Consider the following 20,982-nt stretch of genomic DNA (forward strand, 5'->3'; position numbering starts at 1 on the left):
ATCCCTAGCCAGGACAGAAGGAAACAACGCTGGCATGGCTGCAAAGGAGGAAAGCTGCCTAACCAGTTCAGCTTCGGGCTCACTCTACCTTGATCACCATGGGGCTGGCAATCGTGTCATGCTAAAGATTGTACCTGTGCTTTTGAGCCATGGAGAGCGGACTCTAGACACCTTTGCTATACTTGACGATGGTTCAGAGAGGACCATGCTGCTCCCCGCTGCTGCAAAGACTCTTGGTCTGACAGGCATCCCGGAGGACCTGCCATTACGAACCGTCCGCCAAGATATTCAAATGCTTCACGGACATACTGTATCCTTCAGCGTCTCTGCTGCTACCAACCCTGGATCCTACTACAAGATTGACGGAGCGTTCACAGCTGATCATCTCAACTTAGCTCACCATACCTATCCTATCGATCAGCTGAGAAGGAAGTACAAATACCTGCATGGGATCCCGGTCCCTGCCCTGAAGGAAGCCAAGCCTCTGCTCCTTATTGGTTCAGACCAGCCACACCTGATCACCCCCATAGAACCAGTCCGCCTCGGCCCACCGGGGGGCCCAGCAGCAGTCCACACCCGGCTTGGCTGGACCCTTCAAGGGCCAAGTCTTTTCATGGGGCGGCAGACCCAGCCTGTCCTATCCCTGTATACATCCGCCCAATCAGACGAGTTGCTCAAGCATGTGGAGCGGCTCTGGCAGGTGGATGTGGTGCCTTACCGATCCGAGAAGGAGGTCACTCGGTCGAAACAGGATCAGCAGGCTGTGGCCATGCTCGAGGCAAGAACAACTCGCAGGATGGTCGATGGAGTCTTCAGGTATGCTACACCTCTACTCCGTCACCCACAGATGCCGCCATTGAATGCACCAAAGGAATCAGTCATGCCCATGCTCCGAAGTACAGAAAGGCGCTTGTTAAAGGATCCCGGTCGGGCTGATGCCTACAGGGCAGAAATGCAGAAGCTGATCCAATCAGGAGCCGTGAAGGAAGTTACACATGAGACTTCGCCCAAGGAGAACTGGTACATACCACATCATCTTGTCAGTCATAATGGGAAGAATCGCCTGGTGTTTAACTGTTCCCATAAATACCTTGGACAGTCCCTGAACCAGTTCCTGTTGCCTGGCCCTACTCTTGGAGCTTCCCTGTTGGGGGTGCTGGTCAGGTTTCGTGAACACCTCATAGCTGTGAGTGGAGACATCAAGGGGATGTTCCATCAGGTACTTCTCCTCCCTGAAAACCGGCCCCTGTTGAAGTTCCTTTGGCGGGACTTAAAGGTGAATGAACCCCCTAGAATCTTTGAGTGGCAGGTCCTGCCATTTGGGACAACTTCAAGCCCCTGCTGCGCCACATTTGCCCTGCAGCGTCATGTGATGGAGCATACACAGCCTGATGACAGCCTGAGATTCTCCATCAAGAGGTGTTTCTACGTAGACAACTGCCTACAGAGTGTTGGCTCACCGGAAGAAGCTAGAGAGCTGGTGGATCGGCTAAGAGAGTTGCTGAAATCAGGTGGCTTCAAGCTACGTCAGTGGGCTTGTAATGATCCAAGTGTCCTGAGCCATTTGCCTCCAGAAGCTAGATCACAGAGTCTGGATCTGTGGCTAGCCGAGGACAAATCCAACCCGCTAGAGACCACGCTCGGGCTCAGCTGGGACTGGAATACCAACTCCTTGGGTTATAAGCACAGGCCCGTGTCCTATGAGATGCCAACCCTCAGAAACATCTATAGAGTCCTAGCTTCACAGTACGACCCTTTGGGCTATCTGTTACCCTTCACTACGTGGGCCAAGCTCCTTCTCAGGCAGCTATGGGATAAGAAGCATGGTTGGGACGACTCGAATCTCCCTTCCACCCTCCTGCAAGCTTGGTCTGACTGGGAAGTGGAGCTTCAGTTTTTACCTCACCTTACCTTCCCACGTGCCTATGTTCCTGCCAGTGCTAACTCAAAGGGGGCCATCCGTGAGGTGCACATTTTTGCAGATGCTTCTGAGAAAGCTTACGGAGCAGTGTCTTATATGAGGACTGTAGAACAGGATGGGCAAGTTCACCTCACCTTCATCCTAGCTCGCTCCCGTGTAGCCCCCAAACGAGCTCTCTCTATTCCCCGCCTCGAGCTCTGTGGAGCTTTGCTGGCAGCGCAGCTGGCCAGTACCCTGAATAGGGAACTCACCTCAGCGATTGAAAGAACAGTCCTATGGTCTGATTCGACCACTGTTCTCACCTGGTTGAGCTCACAGTCCTGCCGCTACAAGGTTTTTGTAGGAGCCAGGGTAGCTGAGATACAGGAGTTGACAGAACACTGTACCTGGCGCTACATAGACTCAGAGAGTAATCCAGCAGATGACCTGACAAGAGGGAAGGCTCTGGCCGAGCTCAAAGAGCCTAATCGGTGGTCTAATGGACCCCCCTTTCTGCTCAACAGTCCTGATACCTGGCCAGAGAACCCGAGCTCCGAGCCCAGTAATGACGAACTTGAGCTCCGAAAGACGGTCTTCTGTGGAACCTCTATCACCTCCACACCTACCTGTCAGGATGGAATGGCATGCAAGACTTGGCAGGAGCTCTTGGATGTTACTGTTAAAGAGCGTTGTGGTCAGGGGCTCTCGACTGCGCCACCTAGTGCCGAGGACTATCAGAATGCTGAACAGGCCATCCTTTGGTTGGCTCAACAGGAGTCATTTCCAGAGGAGTACACATTGCTTTCAGAAAGGAAACCTGTCTCATCCAGAAGCCGCTTGCTTACCCTGGCACCTGAACTGGATACCTCAGCGGGCCTCATCAGAGTAGGGGGTCGGTTGCGACGCCTAGAAGGTCTTGACGGACCTATATTGCATCCGATTGTCCTGGATCCTTCACACCCTTTCACACGTCTGCTTATCCAGAAATACGACGTTGATCTGCATCATCCAGGGCCAGAACGGGTCTTCGCGGAGCTGATGAGATCTTATTGGATACTGCGTGGAAGAGAGGCAATTCGCAAGTTACAGCGAATCTGTCCTGAGTGCCAGTGTTGGAGGGCACAGCCCTCTGTTCCCAAGATGGCTGACCTTCCAGCTGCTCGGCTTAGACTGTACAAACCAGCCTTTTACTCAACCGGTGTTGACTGTTTCGGGCCTATGTTTGTGAAGGTAGGAAGACGGCACGAGAAACGCTGGGGAATCATTTTCAAGTGTATGACGACGAGGGCGGTACATCTGGATCTCCTAAGTAGCTTAGACGCAGATGCATTCCTCATGGCCCTGAGGCGATTCATAGCCAGAAGAGGGACACCGACAGAGTTATGGTCTGACTGTGGGACCAATTTCAAAGGGGGAGAACGAGAACTCCGAGAAGCCTTTGCCAACATGTCAGAGACATTGCAAAGGAAGCTCGCCCGTCAGAAGATCAGATTCCAGTTCAACCCCCTGGCAGCCCCACATTTTGGAGGTGTATGGGAGAGAGAGATCCGTTCAGTGAAGGTAGCTCTCTGCACCTTTGTGGGTTCCCAACCTCTTCATGAGGAGGTACTCCTTACAGTTCTGCTGGAGGTAGAATTGATCCTTAACGCAAAGCCCTTAGGCTACGTTTCCATCGATGTGGCCGATGTGGACCCTGTGACACCTAATAGTCTCCTCATGGGGCGGCCTGATGGATCACTACCCCAGGTGGTCTACCCAGAGACAGAGAACCTCAGTCGACGATGCTGGAGGCACTCACAGATTCTTGCTGATCAGTTCTGGGCAAGATTCATCAAGGAATACTTACCTGGTTTACAGGTGAGGCAGAAGTGGCAGTCAACTCCTCCTGAACTCCTGGAGAAGGCAGTTGTTATGGTTGCAGATCCGCAGCTGCCTCGAGCCTTGTGGCCAATAGGCCATGTGATCAAGATTCATCGTAGTGATGATGGACTTGTCAGATCTGCTGATGTGAAAGTTAATGGACGTGTTTACACCAGACCAGTTGCTCGGTTGGTAGTTTTGCCTGCCGTGCCAGCGGAAGACAGAGATACTGAGAAGAACAGCGAGTCACCTGCTGAAACTGATTAGGGAGCCTTTTTTGGGGAGCAAATGTGTGACCACATTTGGGGGCGGCTGTATAAAAGGCTCTGGGATTTTATGTCTATGTTCTGCAATATTGTGTGGGGTGGAGCCGTAGGAAATGACGTAGGCAGAAGTTGGGGGTAGTGCGCTGCTACTCGGGAAAGGGGAGATTGCTTCTGTGAAATCTCTTTTTACCTTGTAAACTGTGTTCCTGGTTGCCATCCTTCGTTGCTCCGAGTGTTAAGTTCGTGACTGCAAGTAAGTTTCCTTAAATATGTTTATTTTCCGATCCTGATGTTTGCCGCGGCTTTAGTTACTTTCCACCGCGTTATAGCAGCGAGTTTTCATCTCGTGACTAGAGGCATGTGCCGCTGGCCGCCGCCATTATGTAGTAATTTTATTCGGCCACACGATGGCGCCAAAGTCCTTATGTTCACAGTTAGAGTGGATGTTTCGGCTATGTATGACATTTTCACTGTGTTTAACTGTGTCCCTTCTGTGTTTGGAGCAAGAGATGTAAGATTGGGGTAGTTCAAGTCATATATGTTATGTTATGTGTATATTCAGATGAATGTGTTGGTGTATTTCATTTAATATTTATGTTTATCTTAGTGAAGTTGTTGCTGTATATTTATATACTCATGGCAACTTGTTTGTTACTATAGACTGCTGGCAACACTGAGCATCTAGGTGGCAATAAAACAGCTGGCGGTGACAATCCAGCAAAGTGGAAGCCTCTTGTCCTCCTTCCTGTATCCTGACCGATACACCATCTTGTTAGCTGCTGAACCTAAAAGAACTAGCCCGCACCAAGTACTCCTCAATAACTTTATTACTTCGACCATTATTTTAATCAGCAACAGTTGCGGAGACCATTTCACTGCAGGGTGGATGTCAGGGTGGATGGGTGGGTCCAAACAAACCAAACTTTGACACAATAGTGAGCAGTTTGTTTCCTCTTTCAGCACTCTGGCACTCCTGTGCTGAAAAGCAGTCATGCTTTGTGAGGACCTCTTAATAACACATCATCACACAGTGGTACCTATGTAGTGTAATTTTTTAGTGTGCACCTGACCAGGATTAAGGATTTTCACCCATAAGATGGATTCTCCAATACACAGGGGACCCTTAATTTTTGACTTTATTATTCAGGTTTTTATTTATCTTCATTTTCAGATGCTCTTTGGTGAGGTTTGGGAAAAGCTCCAGATATGTTGTTAACAACACGTTAGAAGGTAAAATTCTGCAACAACTTCTGCAATAACTTGGTTCTTGGTTATAAAGTCGATGCCTCCTACCCCAGTCTATTGGCATACCCTGTGGGGATCATTGTCGATAAGACATAACAGGCCCTTTATTTGAATTCAAATCCACTTATGACCCCCCACCATCCATAAATCTCAACAAACAAAAGTGTATATTTTAAGAAAGATGGAGAAAAAACACTCGGTATGAAGCAAAAAGAAAAAAAAAAAGAAAAAGGCAATTCTCCTAGATGGAAATTTAAATACTAACCCTGCAGTGGCCAAATAACAGACAAAATGCCTTCTCACATGTACCATAAAATGTACACTGTGGCTATAGAAGAAGATATGACAGCTGATATTGAAGCTTTAAAAGGATAAAGACTTTCATAAAGTTAAAGTAAATGAGACCAGAGAAATGTCAGATTATCATTTTTATTATTCGAGTCATTTTAGCACACGGTACTCTTTGGTTAGGAGAGAAATACTTTTTACTGACCTCCAGCCAGTGGTTATATTTTCCTTGCCTTACATAAGGCACTTTTTTAGCTTTTCATTGCAGTTAGTTACCAGAAAATATTCCACTCATGAAGACATGTCAGGCCTAATTAAATCTTTATTCTAACAAACTGTGAAATACATTTGTTGATGTTTGGTGAGACTGAATAACAGTAAAGAGAGAACACTTTAGCTGATACTACCATTTAAATGAATTAATTGCAAAAGTACATATTAACACCAAATAACAGCACACACACACACACACACACACACACACACACACCTTCTACACACTCTAACTTTAGCTGGCATTCTTGCCACTCTTCTTCTTCTTTTTCTTTGGGACCTGCTTCTTGGGGTCTGCGTCAGAGGATGGAGCTGATTTAGTGTTCACAGAAGACGAGGCTGACTCTGAGGGTTTTAAGACTGCTTCTGGTGCCTGAATGGGTTCGGCTATCTGCTGCTGATCCTTCTCGTCTTGTAGAAGCACCACTGGCTTGCCCTCACCGGTCTCCTCCTTGAGCTCGGCCTTCATTTCTTCTGCATCCATTGCGGGAGAGACCCTAGTTTTCTCAGTCTCTGGTGTTAGTAGAGATTCAGTGGGCTGTTGCTGATCCTTATCATCTTGCAGAGCCACTTGTGGTTTGCCCTCACCAGACTCCTCCTGGATCTCAACCTTCATTGCGTCTGTTTGTGGATCAAACTTGGCTTTCTCAGGGTCTGATTCTGATGTAGGTTCAATGGACTGCTCCTGGTCTTTCACATCTTTCACTGTTGCCCCTGGTGTGATCTCACCGGTCTCCTCCAGGACCTCAGCCTTCATCGCCTCCATTCCTATTTCAGCTTTGGCTTGTTCTGGTTCTAGTTTTGGTACAGGTGTGATAGTCTGCTGGATCTCTGCGTCTGGCTCCGCTTGCTGCACCTCTTCAGCCTCAACTTGTGTCTGAACCTTTATCGCCTCTGTATTCGGATCTAATGCTGTTTCTAAAGTTGTCTCCTGAGTGGTTGTGGCTTCTGCAGAAGGCACAACCTGATCTAGAACCTCCTCCACCTTCACTGGCTGTGGCAGCTCTGAATCTGGTGCTTTTGACTTTACATCTTCCACCTGCTCAGGGACTGAATCCAGACCCTCTTTGACTTGAGGTTTTGCTTTGAAATGGAAAAATGCAGATGAAACTAGATCTTCTTCAAGGTCTAACTCATTATTTTCCTCTTCCTCATTGTCAACAGTTGTTGTCAACAGGGAGGCAGCAAACTCTTGCAGCTTGGTCTGCTCCTCCTTCAGGCGGGACATGCCCTCTGTCAGAACCGGGTCCTCCTCCTCGATTTCCTGCATCTCATCAGGAGTCAGTAGGGCAGATTCGTCGGCACCCTCAGGCTTGTTATTGAGGTTGGAGATGCCAAAGACCTTTGTTGGAAGGTTGGCATTAGAGTAGCGAACATCCTTGATTTTTTCATAGAGCACTTTCCTTTCATCCTGGAGGGCACGGCAAAGCTTCTCCAGCTTCTGAATCTTCAGGACGAACAGATCGTACTCTCTACCTTTCTCTGTTCTCTGAAGAACAAGAAGGGATGAAAAAAATGAGACAAAATGACACCATAAAAAGAGGATGCTATTAGAGTAGGGTATTTAAGAATCACTTAAGATTTTTGGTTTGGTGATGCCTTGGTGTCATCAGCAAAATTAGGTCACTGGTGCAACATGACCCAAGACCCCATTTGTACCAGGACCAGTTGGAAAATGGATTAGCTTGTCTGCTGGAAGCAGTCAGTTTGATTGCATCTTTTTTTTATCAGCTAATATGTTGGACACATGAAAAACAGTTCTCTAAATATTTAAATGTATAGATGGGATTATTTCATGATCTCCAACTTTCTGCTTCTAAATTCAGATAAAACTGAGGTTATTGTACTCTGCCCTGAAAATCTTAGAAATGTGGTATCTAACCAGATCCAGTATGTGAGGCAGAGCCTTCAGTTTTCAGGCCCCTCTTCCGTGGAACCAGCTTCCAGTTTGGATTCAGGACACATATGCTATCTCTACTTTTAGGATTAGGCTTCAAACTTTCTCTAAAGCATATAGTTAGATGACCCTGAATCCTCCCTTAGTTATGCCTGCAATAGGTGTAGACTGTTGGGTGAGTCCCATGATGCACTGGGTGTTTCTCCTTCACTCACTATGTGTTAGGAGACCTCTCTGCACTGAATCATAGCTGTTATTAATCTCTGGCTCTCTTCCACAGCATGTCTTTTATCCTGTCTTTCTTCTCTCTCCGCAACCGTTCATGGTAGATGGCCGCATCTCCCTGAGCCTGGTTCTGCCGGAGGTTTCTTCCTGTTAAAAGGGAGTTTTTCCTTCCCACTGTCGCCAAAGTTCTTGCTCATAGGGGGTCATATGATTGTTGGGTTTTCCTCTGTATGTATTATTGTAGGGTCTACCTTACAATATAAAGCATCTTGAGGCGACTGTTGTTGTGATTTGGTGCTGTATAAATAAAATGGAATTTAATTCATGGATTTGGAGCAGGCATCTATACTGTGGCCCTAAATCTGACAGCCTAGGAATTAGCTAATAAATTGGAAGAGTGTCTACCCATTGACCACTTTGTAAAATACAGAGTAACTGAATCTAAGGAAATACTGTACATGCATCCAGCATCCATTCGGTCCCGTGCTGGGGCCAAAAAATTGGTACCAAGAACAATCATGTTTTTATCGATAAGGCACTGGCACCACATGGACTCAAAAAGGATTAACCAAGGTCTCTCTCCAATCATGAGTAAATTCTCCAGCTAGTGCATTGTAAACATTTACCTCTTCTATCATATCAGTCAAAGCCTTGTTGCAGTTCTCAAACCTCGTCTTCCACAGATTGGACTCTTTCTCCACTTTCTTCATCTTGTCTGACATCTAAAAAACAAAAAAAAAAAACCCCAAACCAAAAACAAAATAAAAGCTATGAATCAGATTTGTGTCAGATCCATCCAAAGTCAGGAAAACGTGTTAGAGCAACAACCATCCATTTACATGGACACACACACACAGGTCAAAACTCACATTTTCCATCTCCTTTTTGAAACGGACGTAGATTTCATTGCTTTTGGCCAGAGTTGCCTGGAACTCATCAAACTTCTGACCATACAGGGTCAGCTGTGGTTGGAGAGGAAGGTTGATAAGTCAGAGTCATAAGACAGATACGTTAACAGATCCCTCATATTTCTATTTAAATAATATGATGACAAACTAAAATCAAGCTTTATTTGCTGCTCCTGCAAGAAAACCTCCAAAAAAACCTCAAATAGATCTTGGTTAGACAAGTTTAGAACAAATTAAACTTAACTGCAGTCATTTTTTCCCATGTACTGATTTTTGAGGCCCAGACTAAATCTCCATGTTCAAGTAAGATGCAATATTCTAAGTATACTCTAAGTATCTTTGCACTAGACGGAAAGATGTGAATGAGACTTACATATATGCATTTCTCTGTAAAATTGTTTTTTTTTCAAATGCATTTAACAAATTCAGATTTTCCACATAGCTTATTTTTGTTTTATATAATTAATAAAGAGAACAGCAGTTTTCTGATATTATTCCTCACAGTGTGGAGACGTTTTAAGCCGTCATGCACAAAATAAGTGCATTCAGCTCATTTGTGGTCTTATGTGACACCTGCAGTAATCTGCCTGACTCAGCCTCAGCTCCCTGTCCTGCGGTCAGCGTGTTAGTTTAGTCAGTGAATATTCACCTGCGCCTGCATGACAGTCCCCTGCTCTCTGAGTGTCTGAGCCTGCAGTTTCCATTCAGCAGCCTGAACCAGTAACTGGTTAGAAGAGAACAGACAGAGCCAGACGTTAAAGACGTTTCTTTACCTTCTTCTTCATGGCCAGCTCCTGCTCCTTCATAGCGAAGCATTTCTTTGTTTTGTCAATAGCCTCCCTAAGCAACTAAGGTGACAGAGACAGTATACAGTTAATCTGCGTGGCCTTCAAAACAGATTTAGAGAAAATTCATCTTGATTATCAAGCTAACAGTAAGCAGCCCGTTCTCATCCCCTGACCGTCAAAGCCTTTATGCACAAAGTGTCGTGGTTATTGCATTAGTGAGACAGGTCTGTGACACCCAATTCATTACTTTTCAACTTGTAGGGTTACTGGTGAAAAAAAAAAGCACCATTTACTTCAAATCACCAGTTTTCCCAGAACCTTGCAGAGTAGCTTTTAGTGCTGAGGGACTTGAACCTCATAACTTTCTAGTTCTCTGAAATGGGATCATTAAAGTCTTGATGGATAATTTTGCCAGTGTCAGTGCATCACTTATGTAAAAGGAAAGGTCGGACCAAACTGGAGCAGCTGACACACGGGGATGAGAATATGTTGCAATAAGACTGCCGTGCTGACAGTCACATTAAATGTGTTTAAATGGAATTTCTAAAACAGACACATAATACTGTTAATGATATTCATTGATATGACCTTTTAGAATTGACATGCCAAAGTTTGTTGATAAACTGACATAACTGATATCCGGAGAGCTTTGGGTGAATTCTCAGCTGCTGGGACAAACGCGTATCCTTTATTTCTTCACTGGTTACAATGGAAGCAATGGCACACTCACGTATTCCTTCTCTCTCTTGTGTTTCTCCTCAGCTTCGGTCAGCAGAGCGTTGGCCTGCTGTAGTTTGGCTTCAATCAGTTTCTGCTGCAGGTCACGATGCTTGTTGATCTTCTCCAAACTCTGCAGGAAGGAGGAGGAGCATCTTTAACAGAAAAGAATTTACCTTCATATCATTTTCTCAAGCCTTACGCCCTATGAAAGCTGGGAAAGGCTCCAGCCCCCCTACGACCCTGAATTGGATAAGCTAAAGAGAATGGATGGGTGGATCGATGGATCAATTTACCAATGAATCAAAAAGAAAAAAACGTCTCTGAAGTAACTCTAAAGTTTTGTTTTCTATTCAAAGATATCTGAAAATACATTTTAATATGTAATGTTGACCTGTGACCTCTCACCTCCTCCCTCCGTTCACACTGGGTCATGAGGTTCTCCAACTTGTCGGTCAGGTTGACGTTTTCACGGCACAGCTTCTCATTTCGTGCGCTGTGCAGCTCAATCTGGCTCTGGATCTCACCGAGCATGCTCTGGAAGTGGGTGGTGATCTCCGTTCTCTTCTCCTCATCCTCCTTGCAGCGCTGCAGAGTCTCCTCCTGGAGGAGGTAGTGGTGGCAGTCGGGGAGAAGTGAATGGAAGAAGGGGGAAGGTGAAAGAAAAAGAGTTCAGTTAGGCTTCAACTTTCCTTCTTCCGGTACAAGTGAATCAGTTCTTGCAGATAATAACCACCATCTAATTTCTACTTCACATGTTTAGAATGCTACAAAAAAATGAGATGTTTAAATCGTGTTTTTATACGGTTTGTGCTTATCATGAAAGTGGATTAAAAATTATGTCTCAATAGTTTCTGCTGCTGTGCCAAAGTAAATGCAAACATCCTTCACACCCTCAGAACATTGTAGAATGACTGCTGCTCTCTGCACAGACTCTCCAGTTTGCTGCGAGCTGCGATGCTGCTGCGATACTCGGCCTGCAGCTGCTGCCGCTCCTCCAGCACAACGGACAACTTCTGCTGCAGAGCACTCAATGTCTGCAGATCGCAGCGCCGCAAGGCCGCCTGCGAACACAAGGAGAGGCACTTACTATGAATTTTAAAGATGCAGTGCCAGAAACAGTATAAATACTTCCAGCTATCAACATTAAAAACTTCAGCTGCTTCCTTACCAGCTCAGCATACTTCCTGACCAGAGCTTCCAGTTTCTCCTCTGGAGAAGAGAGTTCGTTCAGGGCCTGCATGACGAGAGAGGCCTCTGCAGAGAAGAATACAGTTATTAGCATTTTGATAATACACACAGGATATAGTGTGCATTATTTAAGCTTTCATATGCTGTGACAAAAACAATTTCCCTTTGTTTTTTAAAATTAATTATACTTTGTATTAATAACGAGATGGTTCACCCTCTCATGTTTCTGGCTTTTTAAATTTTATTTTTCTAAAGAAAAGGTGTTGCTGCTCATCAAAGGCGCTATAAGCTAAATAAAAAAAGAATGAGACTCCTGTCAGTGGTGCAAAGTATTAAAAGTGCAAGATAAAAAAGAAGATAAAAGCTCAAGTAACTTGCATATAAACTAAGCTAAGAGCTAATAGTGTAAATAATAAATAAATAAATGCAGTTCATCCTCAGCATGAGCAGGATAATATTACAACAATAGACAATGTAAGTTTCATTTTAGAGTTCAGTTCTTTTAAGGTGCATGGGTTAAAAATTGTTTCTATTGTGGGGCTAATAAGACTGTACCTGACACCTGTCAGTGCGATCAGGTCAAAAGCACCAAAAATTAGTTGAATCAGAAACAAAACTTCAACATTAAAACTTTCCAGAATAGAGAGTTTACTAAAGTCCACATGCAGATACATTTCAGATTCATTTGGGTTTTTGTGGGGTTGACTGATGGTTGGATGGTTGCAGTATTTACTGGGAACTGGGATCAGTGGTAAAGGAATAAAACCATCCTGCTCTCTGGCTGCCTCACCTGTGTCACCTGTGTCCACGGCGCTTGTGATGTCATCTTTTGCCTCCTCCTTCACCTTTTCCACCTCCGCCTCCACCCCACTCTACATCCAAAACAGTATAAAACATTGGGGTTTTTTTTGTTTTTTGTTTTTTTACATTTGTTTGGCACACATCACCAGCAGCCAGACATCAAGGAGCAGGTGTTGTTAACTTTTTAAAACCTGTTTGTTGAGGACGCCGGCTGCAGAGCTATACGTGTAGATGATGTCATTCAGCTGTCGACTGAACTGCTCTACAGGGTCCAGATTGTCAGGAGAGGAGGCGGAGCAAGCTGCACCTGCCGTCTCACCCTCGCTGCTCTCAGGCTCCAGGGAAGACACCTTGTCAGATGTGGGAGGCACCAACACCTCAGCTGCTTCCACCGACGTCTCCATTGTCAGTGTTCTGGAACTAATGCGCATGGATTTTCTTTTTTTTTACAGCAGGCAGATACAGAGATTTACAGAGAACCTAACAAGATGAAGTAAAACTTACCTGTTAGACGTCACTCATTCAAACTGCAGGAGGAAAAAAAACTTTGATTTCACTCTATTCATATACCCGTTAATATTTAATTGAGCTATATGACAAAAAGCAATTGTTTCTGAAAGCTGAGCATTTAGATCTGGGAGCTATGTCCTGATCCAAGTGTAACAGAAGGATTCCTCTATGGACTCAATTCTTTAAAAATGTACAAGTTTAATTTTGGAGGTCAGTGAGTTTGAAAAACCTACTGAAAAACTTTAACAACTACACAGCTCATAAACAGCTCACACCAATGACAAACATGCTTTCCATTGTTTAGCACATGTTAATCCAATGTAAAGTATCTGGCAGCTGTAACTTTAAATTTAGCTCACTGATAGCTGTGACAGATCACAGCAGCCTCACAACCACTTTAATGTTCCATAGATTCACTCGAGTGTCTGCCGTTGCCTCCCACACGCCTATGTCATACAGTGAAGGCAGCATTGGTTGGTTTCTGTCATGTTTTGTCTCATGTTTAACTACAAATATCGACCTGCACCACAACAAAAAACAGATGTAGCTACCAACCAAGATATCACCCACTGACTGGAAAACTGCAGTTTCATACCACAAATAATCCTTGAGTTTGCACATAGTAATTTACTAAATATTAAGCCTATATTTATAATAAACTCAGGAGGAAAATGTTTGCAGATATCAAATCAAAAAGCCTTTTCTGAATAGACTTCTGTAGACTGAAGTGTTTTTGCAACCACATCCAATGTCACCTTAAGCACATAAGCACTGGCTTCTTTTTTCTGACCAGGAAGTTACATCCATGTCTTGTACTGTCTCCGGTCTCCGGTAAGCTTCAGTTTAGGGTGCAAGTCAAAAGACAAAGTACAACTATTAAAGGAAACAAGCTCAGACTCCAAAAGTCTCTCTTGGACCAGATGTTCCAAGAACCAGGAGTCTATAAGTTATAAGGTTGTGTTTCATTACATTTCTTTAATTTTCCATCATCCATTCACCTTTATCTTTAAAATGTATCCAGAAAATGATTTAAAAAACAAACAAACAAAAAACTGACAATGTGAATATGGTCCCATGAAAAAACACAACATGTTAACACCCAGAATGTATAAAATGCAAAGATTTACAGTTTGTCTAATCAATAAATCAACCGGTGACTTCACGGTAGGTTTGATGTCTTTGAAACTGATAAAACTGCCTTGTACAGTGAGGGGAAGGAACCTTTAATCGGCAACCAACATTACTTTTATTTTCCCATCAGGCTTCATCGAGCTCATCGCCTCTTCTTCTGTGTGTGTGTGCATGTGTGTGTGTCCACAGCTCTGTTGCAACATGACGGCTGCCACCGTTATTGTATCTGTCAAGTTAAAATTAGCCATCACAGTGAGATAGCCAACTCTGCCCCACACACACACACACACACACTGCAGGCTACAGCTGTTGTAGTCTCATCTATTCTGAGAGCGTCCAAATATGGTTCCAGGCAAACAGTCACAGATTTTAAGGCTCAACATTAATATAAACTTGTTTTTTTTGTTTGTTTGTTTTGTTTGTCTGTTTCATGTTTCCACTGTTATGCCCCCCCACCACCCCCACTGCAAAAAGACACTAAGCCCCTCCCCTCTATATTACGCAACCAATCACAGCCCCTCCCCCTGAATCACAAACTGTTGACCACGACTAAATAAACTGCTCATGGTAATGTTTTTACTTGATGACTGTGCTCGAGCTGGATGATGGAAAAACCACATGAACACAATCTTGACTTTAAATAACTGCATTCTTTGTTCTTGATCATCAGCTAAATCTTAAAATATCACCGTTACGCTTGTTTCTTTTTTGTGTTTTTTAAGGACATTCTTAGTTTTGGACAAATGATCCTACACCTGACCTCACTTTATGCCTCCAAAATAAAATCTATTTGCAAAAGTAGAAGAAAGACATTACTGTCAGAATGAGCCAGAACAGCCAAAAAGAAAACCTTTGGAAAAAGGAGACAACCAAAAACAGCACAAGCGAGGCCAAAATTGTTTACATGTGACAAAGCGAACAGTCCACCAACTAAACTGAAGTAAAAGGAGGCATGAGAAGAGAAAGGAGAGTTTCTTCCCAAATAAAACACCTGCATACCTTTAAAATTATCACATATATCACATTTTTCACTGTACTGAATTATCAAAATGATCCTTAAAGAATAAGACACTGCTTTCTTCAAATGCAGGTATTTTTTTTATATTCCAGTCATGCTGTGTATGAAAGTGCTGAAGGGCTGAATATAGACACACTGACAGTGACACAGCCCTTTATTGTGTCATGGCTGCCATTACAAAGCTCTTCATGTCTTTTCCATGTTGTACATTAAAGTTTTTTAACAAAATGAAAACACACCAGCAAAAACATTTTTTCATCTTTAAAAATGACCAACAGGCCCCATTTATGCCTGAAACAGGAGGAAAAATACATATTCAGTTTGTTCCACAAAGTAGTCCACTTTTGGAAGTGTACCCAAACGCAGCAGTAAGAACGGTGAACACAAGTAAGTAAGATTTCTGAGGAAGGGAGGAATGAAAAAGTCTTACCAGGATCAGCAGAGTGAAGGAGGTGAAGAAGAGACAGCAACAGACGGAAGAAGAACGGGAGGAGGAGGAGGGTCCTGTTCACGGGACAGCTGACCCCCAAAATAACACGAGAGGATCAGCTCAGGGACACACCAGTGACTGCACCAGAGTGTGCTGCGATTGTGGATAAGGGGACTAGAAATAACTTCATCACCAATATTAACAGGTCACCTAAAAACTCCTGGGTCTTAAAAGTTTTTAGGCTAAATGTGTTAAAAAGAAGCACCTGCAGCTTAAACCTTATTAAGCTGTTGATAAAACTTAAACACTAAATTGTATCTGAAGGCTCGGAAGTGAATTTGAAATAGATCAGAAAAGAAACTAACCGTAAGACAATTCAATACAATCACACACACAAAACACTGTTACCGGATCCTATGGTGTTTCTAATCTCCAACCTTCCTTTAATCTCAAAACTTCTTGAAAGAGTAGTCAAATACCTAACAGATTATCCTAACAGTTTCAGTCAGGTTTCAGAGCTCATCGCAGGACAGAAACAGCTTTAGTGAAGGTTACAAATGATCTTCTTATGGCCTCTGACAGTGGACTCATCTCTGTGCTTGTCCTGCTAGACCTCAGTGCAGCGTTTCATACTGTTTGAACTTCTGCAATCAGGCAGAAGGTTCCACACTATCAGGTCAAAAACAGAGAGACTCAAGAGGAGCTTCTATCCTCAGGCTGTCCGAGTCCTAAATCAGAATGTGCTCCCACTCCCCTCATAGCGTCAGCATAAGTGACTGAAACAGGACCTTATATCATGTTCTTGTCACATTCCAGAACTTTCCCTGTCTTATTTCATATCATATCTGATTTATTATTACATCGCACATTGCTACACTGATCATGCTGCTTCACTACTGTTTATATTACTGTGGTCACTCTGGTCACTCTGTTTACTTGGATTGCTCTGTCAATATCTGTCAATTTACTTATTGTTTATTGTTTATAATGCCTTGCACTTTTATGACTACACTTGTGACAAATAAAGAATCTTGAATCTTGTTGAGCATAATATCCTATTAGAACGATTAGAGCATGCTGTAGGTCTTACAGGTACTGTGCTGCAGTGGTTTGTATCATATCTATCTAATAGACTGCAATTTGTTCATGTGAATGGAGAGTGCTTGTCACACACTAAGGTTAATTATGGGGTTCCACAGGGTTCAGTGCTAGGACCAGTTCTGTTTACATTAGTGTTAGATCCAGCAATGACAAAAGTCATTTTTAATGAAAGACAAGATGATTTATAATAAAGAGGATGACTTTTGGATTAAGTTTACATTACATAAGTTAAAGTTTACATTTTTTTCATTTAGTATTTTGTTTTCTTTACATGCAACGTAATTTTTTTTATTTTTATGTACTTAATTATAAATCTTTCCATTTTTTGGCTTATGGTCTTTTGGAAAACTGTAAATAACACCCAAAGAGAAATCAATAACAACATTATTTAACAGAAAAAGGAAACCAATTATCACACTGGAAAAAGAAGTTTAAATACAGAAGACAAAGTAATATTGTGAACACCACTATGAGCAATAAAGCTTTGAGTAATGCCACCAAGCTGAAAATATGACAGGATATATAGAAATATACTGTATATAAGTAAATATTACAGTAATATATACTGTAAATATTAGTAAGCATATACAGTAAATATTACAGTAAGTGAGTATTCTGTAGTTGACCAGCTGATGGCAGCAATGAGCCACCAGGCTGCTTCAGGGAACTCCATTAAACAGCACCGTGTGTGTGTTCGTTTGTGTGTTTGTATTACATGTTGTGGAGACATAAATCTGTTTTCACATGGACATTATGGCCCTCTGTGGGTACAGTGTGGACCCGATTTCCTTGCGAGGACATAAAGTCCCCACAAGTCCTTAGAAAATTCTGGTAAGAGGGGTTTTCTTTAATCGTCACACATTCATTTCTGTGCTCATTGTGTCTGACATAAAAGATGAGAGTGACTGTCCCCATTTACCTTACACACACACAGGCACACACACACAGGCACACACACACACACACACAGGCACACACACACACACACACACACACACACAGGCACATACACACACACACACACACACACACACGAGACTGGGATCACACTGAGCCACAGCTGCCCTTAAATTTGTCTCTATTGCTAAAGGAACATAAGACCGAGGTACGAGTGGTTTTCACAACTATCGCTGTTATCTCCTTAAAGTCAGCCTGACCAACAGGGCTACAAATGCATTAATAAGAAATATGTCAGGCTGAAATAGGCCTGAATTATTCTTTGAAGCTGCCCTGCTCAATCTGTCCTTTCAGTATCCAACACCTTGAACACAACCTTCCTTTGTTTTTAAATCGATTATTTATTACAATTGATACCTAAATGCACTGAACTGTTTCCTGTTTCTCTACACCACACAGTACATCACTGCAGAGCATCTCTCGGGCACACAGTGGCTGCTGACTGATAAACTTTTGAAGCTTTGTCTGATTTTTACTTTTTGCTGTCAGAACTCAACGTTTTTACTAATTGTGGCCTATTTCAAGGTGCACAGATGGAGAAAGCCCATCTGAACTACAGTGAGGGATTCTCCAAAAGGAAGACCCAAGACATGAAATGGTTTCAACTTTTACTTTGAAGAGAAAACAGCTGGTTTTACTTCCTGCATAAAACATGTCTGGCACTGAGCATTCAGGTATTAACCCATCAGCGACTCTCTAACAGGCTTTTGGCTCTAATCTTGTCTCAAAGTCAAAGTCCCTCTGAGCCCTCTGTGATTTTATTTCCAAATAAGTGAATGATGCTTCACTGGTGTAAGCAGCAGTTTAAGGATGTCCGACACTCTTAAATAAAGGTCTCCTGACCAATGTTCCCTCTAATTTTTCACGTGTCTGAGCGAACACACAAACTCCCTGAGCGGTCCCTTGGACCACTGTGAGCGACATCAGACGTGTGCACTGTGGTCGCGCCGGCATCTAATCCATCCAAGTTACATGGTTTATTAAAATAATCAAATTACAGTACTTACATTTATGTTAGACTACTTTTAATTAACTGCTTTATCCCACTTACAATGAAAATGTAAAAAAAATCTAGTCATTGACCTGTGTAGTATGTTAACACTATTGGAAGTAAAAATAATTTGAACTCCAATTTTGAAAACACAACTTTCTTTCTTTTTAAAAAAAGCTCTGACTTGTATTATGAGTCTGTGGTCTGTGGTCTGGGAGAGAGTCCTGTAACTCTCTGTCTGCAAAATACAGTATATAATGACCAATGCTGGGCAATTAATTATATAGTCACTTCTTCAAAAAAGCAACTCAGTTTGGCAAACAACAAAGATTTTTGCAGCTATTTTTTTTTAAAATGCAGCCAAGGCATTTTTAAATAAACATTTCAAACTATTTACAGAACAATCAGCTGTTCTGCATCAAATCTGATGCCACACAAATCATTCGCGCCACTCCAAAAAATAATTTCTGTCCACTATGAGATAAAGGAGAACAACAGCCTGATACCTGCAGGCCTGACAACAGGAGATGTATCACTGCTGTAACACCTGTAACATTCAGTACTCGCTTCATTGTTCTGACACACACAACAAAACTACACTACACACTAACTACACAAGATTTGCGCTAAACGTCTCAAATCTCTCACATATCAAAGCACCGCCGTCACTCCTAAAACTTCCCCCCGTTTCTTAACAACTAGATGCCACGTTGCCATATCATTTTTTGATTGGTCGACATGGTACTTTTTTGGACGAATAGGAAAGGGAGAGGGGGGTGGAGTTTGTTTTTGCTCACAGGTGGAGAGTGCTTTCGAGCCTTATTTCTTATAAAACGCCGTTTTTACCGTTTCTTCCCGCAGTAAATATAAACAACGACAGTATTCAGGAAGAAAACCAAACATTGCATTTTTTTTTTTTAATCACAACTCTGGTTTTACGTGGCCTATCAACACAATTTAAAAACTGGTATAAAGTCCACACTTTTTCCGTCAATTGTTCCGTCTGTCCTGCTCACATCTCCAATGGTTGTACACGTTGTCATTAACGTGGCTTCACTCCACATCAGCCACGCCGCTTTGCCAGCTAAAAGACCGGTGTCGGCACATAAGGACGCTGTCATAGCCTGTCAACCACGTTGATTAGCTGCGTATATACGAATGTAAATCGCATTATTGGCTGGATTATAGGATAAGGTGGCATCGTTCTAATACAATATGGGAGCAGCCAGTCACTCACTGACTAACACTGCAAAACAGAATTGTTAAAGTATTAATTTTAATTTCAATTCAGGTTAATTTTTTTTGTGCGCAACACAGATTTTCTGTGCGCAGAGACCGTGCGCAGCTTAGAGGGAACATTGCTCCTGACTGACTGCATGTTTCTTCTCCATCAAAGAGCTAGCTCACTGTTTCACTTAATCCCATTTTTCACTTAATTTAAATGTTCACATCCTTTTTCCCCGTCATTTTCTCATTTAATAGACATTGTCTCCCATTGTAAGTGATTTAATAACTGAGAAAATAACAAATAACGGATCTATAATTGAAGGCACCATTTAGTTACCTAACCTCAGATACGACTTACCAAACAGAGCGAACTTTCACATTCAGGTTTTTAAAGATTCATTTAATATAACATTTTAAATACTATAAAACTTTAAATAGCAAAGTGACCACCTCACTAGCTCAGTACTTCACAGAATTGCACTGCTCAGTATCCTGCCAACCCTGGAAATGTGGGTGGATGGGAGACCAATAAAAGACGAATGAACAGAGAAAAATAAATTAACCAAAATCTCTCCAGGACTAAGTAAAGACAGAAGTCAATATGCGATTTTTTGAGAAATGTGTGAATATTTGACCAGTGTGTGAACTTATTCTTCCCAAAATGGAAACCAGTTTGTTAATACTTAAAAAATGAAAATGAATGCAAAGTTTGTCAGCAGCAGTATCAAACAGGAAAAAATGTCTCTCTTTAAAAAAAAAAGCAGAACAAAAAACATTTAAGAGGGATAGCACCTTTTAATAAACAACAATATACCAAACATGTAAAGTGTAAACATGCCAGATTATAGGAAAACTGCTTATTTACACCTGTAGTCCCAGGGTAGGTCACTCAAAACTTTATAATTAATAAAACTACACATATATACAACAAAAGACAAACATAAGATAAGATAAGATAAGATAAGATAAGATAAAAGATAAGATGGGGCACCTGTAACCGGAAGGTCGCCGGTTCGATCCCCGGCCTCTCTGTCCTGGTCGTTGTGTCCTTGGGCAAGACACTTTACCCTACCGCCTACTGGTGTTGGCCAGAGGGGCCGATGGCGCGATATGGCAGCCTCGCCTCTGTCAGTCTGCCCCAGGGCAGCTGTGGCTACAACCGTAGCTTGCCTCCACCAGTGTGTGAATGTGAGCGTGAATGAATAATGTCATTGTAAAGCGCTTTGGGTGCCTTGAAAAGCGCTATATAAATCCAATG

General features: G+C 42.7%; 1 protein-coding gene across 3 annotated transcripts; it reads right to left on the minus strand.

Annotated features, from left to right (window-relative positions):
• Window positions 1–5,686: 5,686 nt before the first annotated feature.
• Window positions 5,687–15,530, minus strand: txlnba (taxilin beta a). 3 transcript variants are annotated; one of them, XM_031752913.2, is made up of 12 exons: window positions 15,449–15,529; window positions 12,864–12,886; window positions 12,551–12,779; window positions 12,349–12,430; window positions 11,539–11,624; window positions 11,261–11,431; window positions 10,776–10,970; window positions 10,381–10,500; window positions 9,512–9,586; window positions 8,824–8,916; window positions 8,581–8,676; window positions 5,687–7,321 (listed from the first exon to the last, which is right to left on the minus strand). In XM_031752913.2, the coding sequence occupies exons 3-12, from the start codon at window positions 12,761–12,763 to the stop codon at window positions 6,068–6,070; spliced, it is 2,385 nt and encodes a 794-aa protein (XP_031608773.1). In that variant the 5' UTR covers window positions 12,764–12,779; window positions 12,864–12,886; window positions 15,449–15,529; the 3' UTR covers window positions 5,687–6,067. The 3 variants fall into 3 exon arrangements, with proteins under 3 accessions (XP_031608773.1, XP_031608775.1, XP_039454487.1); XM_031752915.2 differs by lacking the exon at window positions 9,512–9,586 and adding an exon at window positions 9,636–9,710; XM_039598553.1 differs by lacking the exons at window positions 9,512–9,586; window positions 12,864–12,886 and adding an exon at window positions 9,636–9,710 and having other exon boundaries at window positions 15,449–15,530.
• Window positions 15,531–20,982: the final 5,452 nt, after the last annotated feature.

The sequence above is a fragment of the Oreochromis aureus genome, linkage group 15 (assembly GCF_013358895.1).
Source record: "Oreochromis aureus strain Israel breed Guangdong linkage group 15, ZZ_aureus, whole genome shotgun sequence".
Lineage (NCBI taxonomy): Eukaryota > Metazoa > Chordata > Actinopteri > Cichliformes > Cichlidae > Oreochromis > Oreochromis aureus.

Excerpts from the sequence above, each read along its gene's own strand:
- txlnba (XM_039598553.1), bottom strand. The coding sequence starts at position 12,763 with ATGGAGACGTCGGTGGAAGCAGCTGAGGTGTTGGTGCCTCCCACATCT. Across the intron at positions 11,625-12,348 it reads CGTGGACACAGGTGACACAG|AGGCCTCTCTCGTCATGCAG; the intron begins GTGAGGCAGCCA and ends TCTTCTCTGCAG. Across the intron at positions 11,432-11,538 it reads TCAGGAAGTATGCTGAGCTG|GCGGCCTTGCGGCGCTGCGA; the intron begins GTAAGGAAGCAG and ends TTGTGTTCGCAG.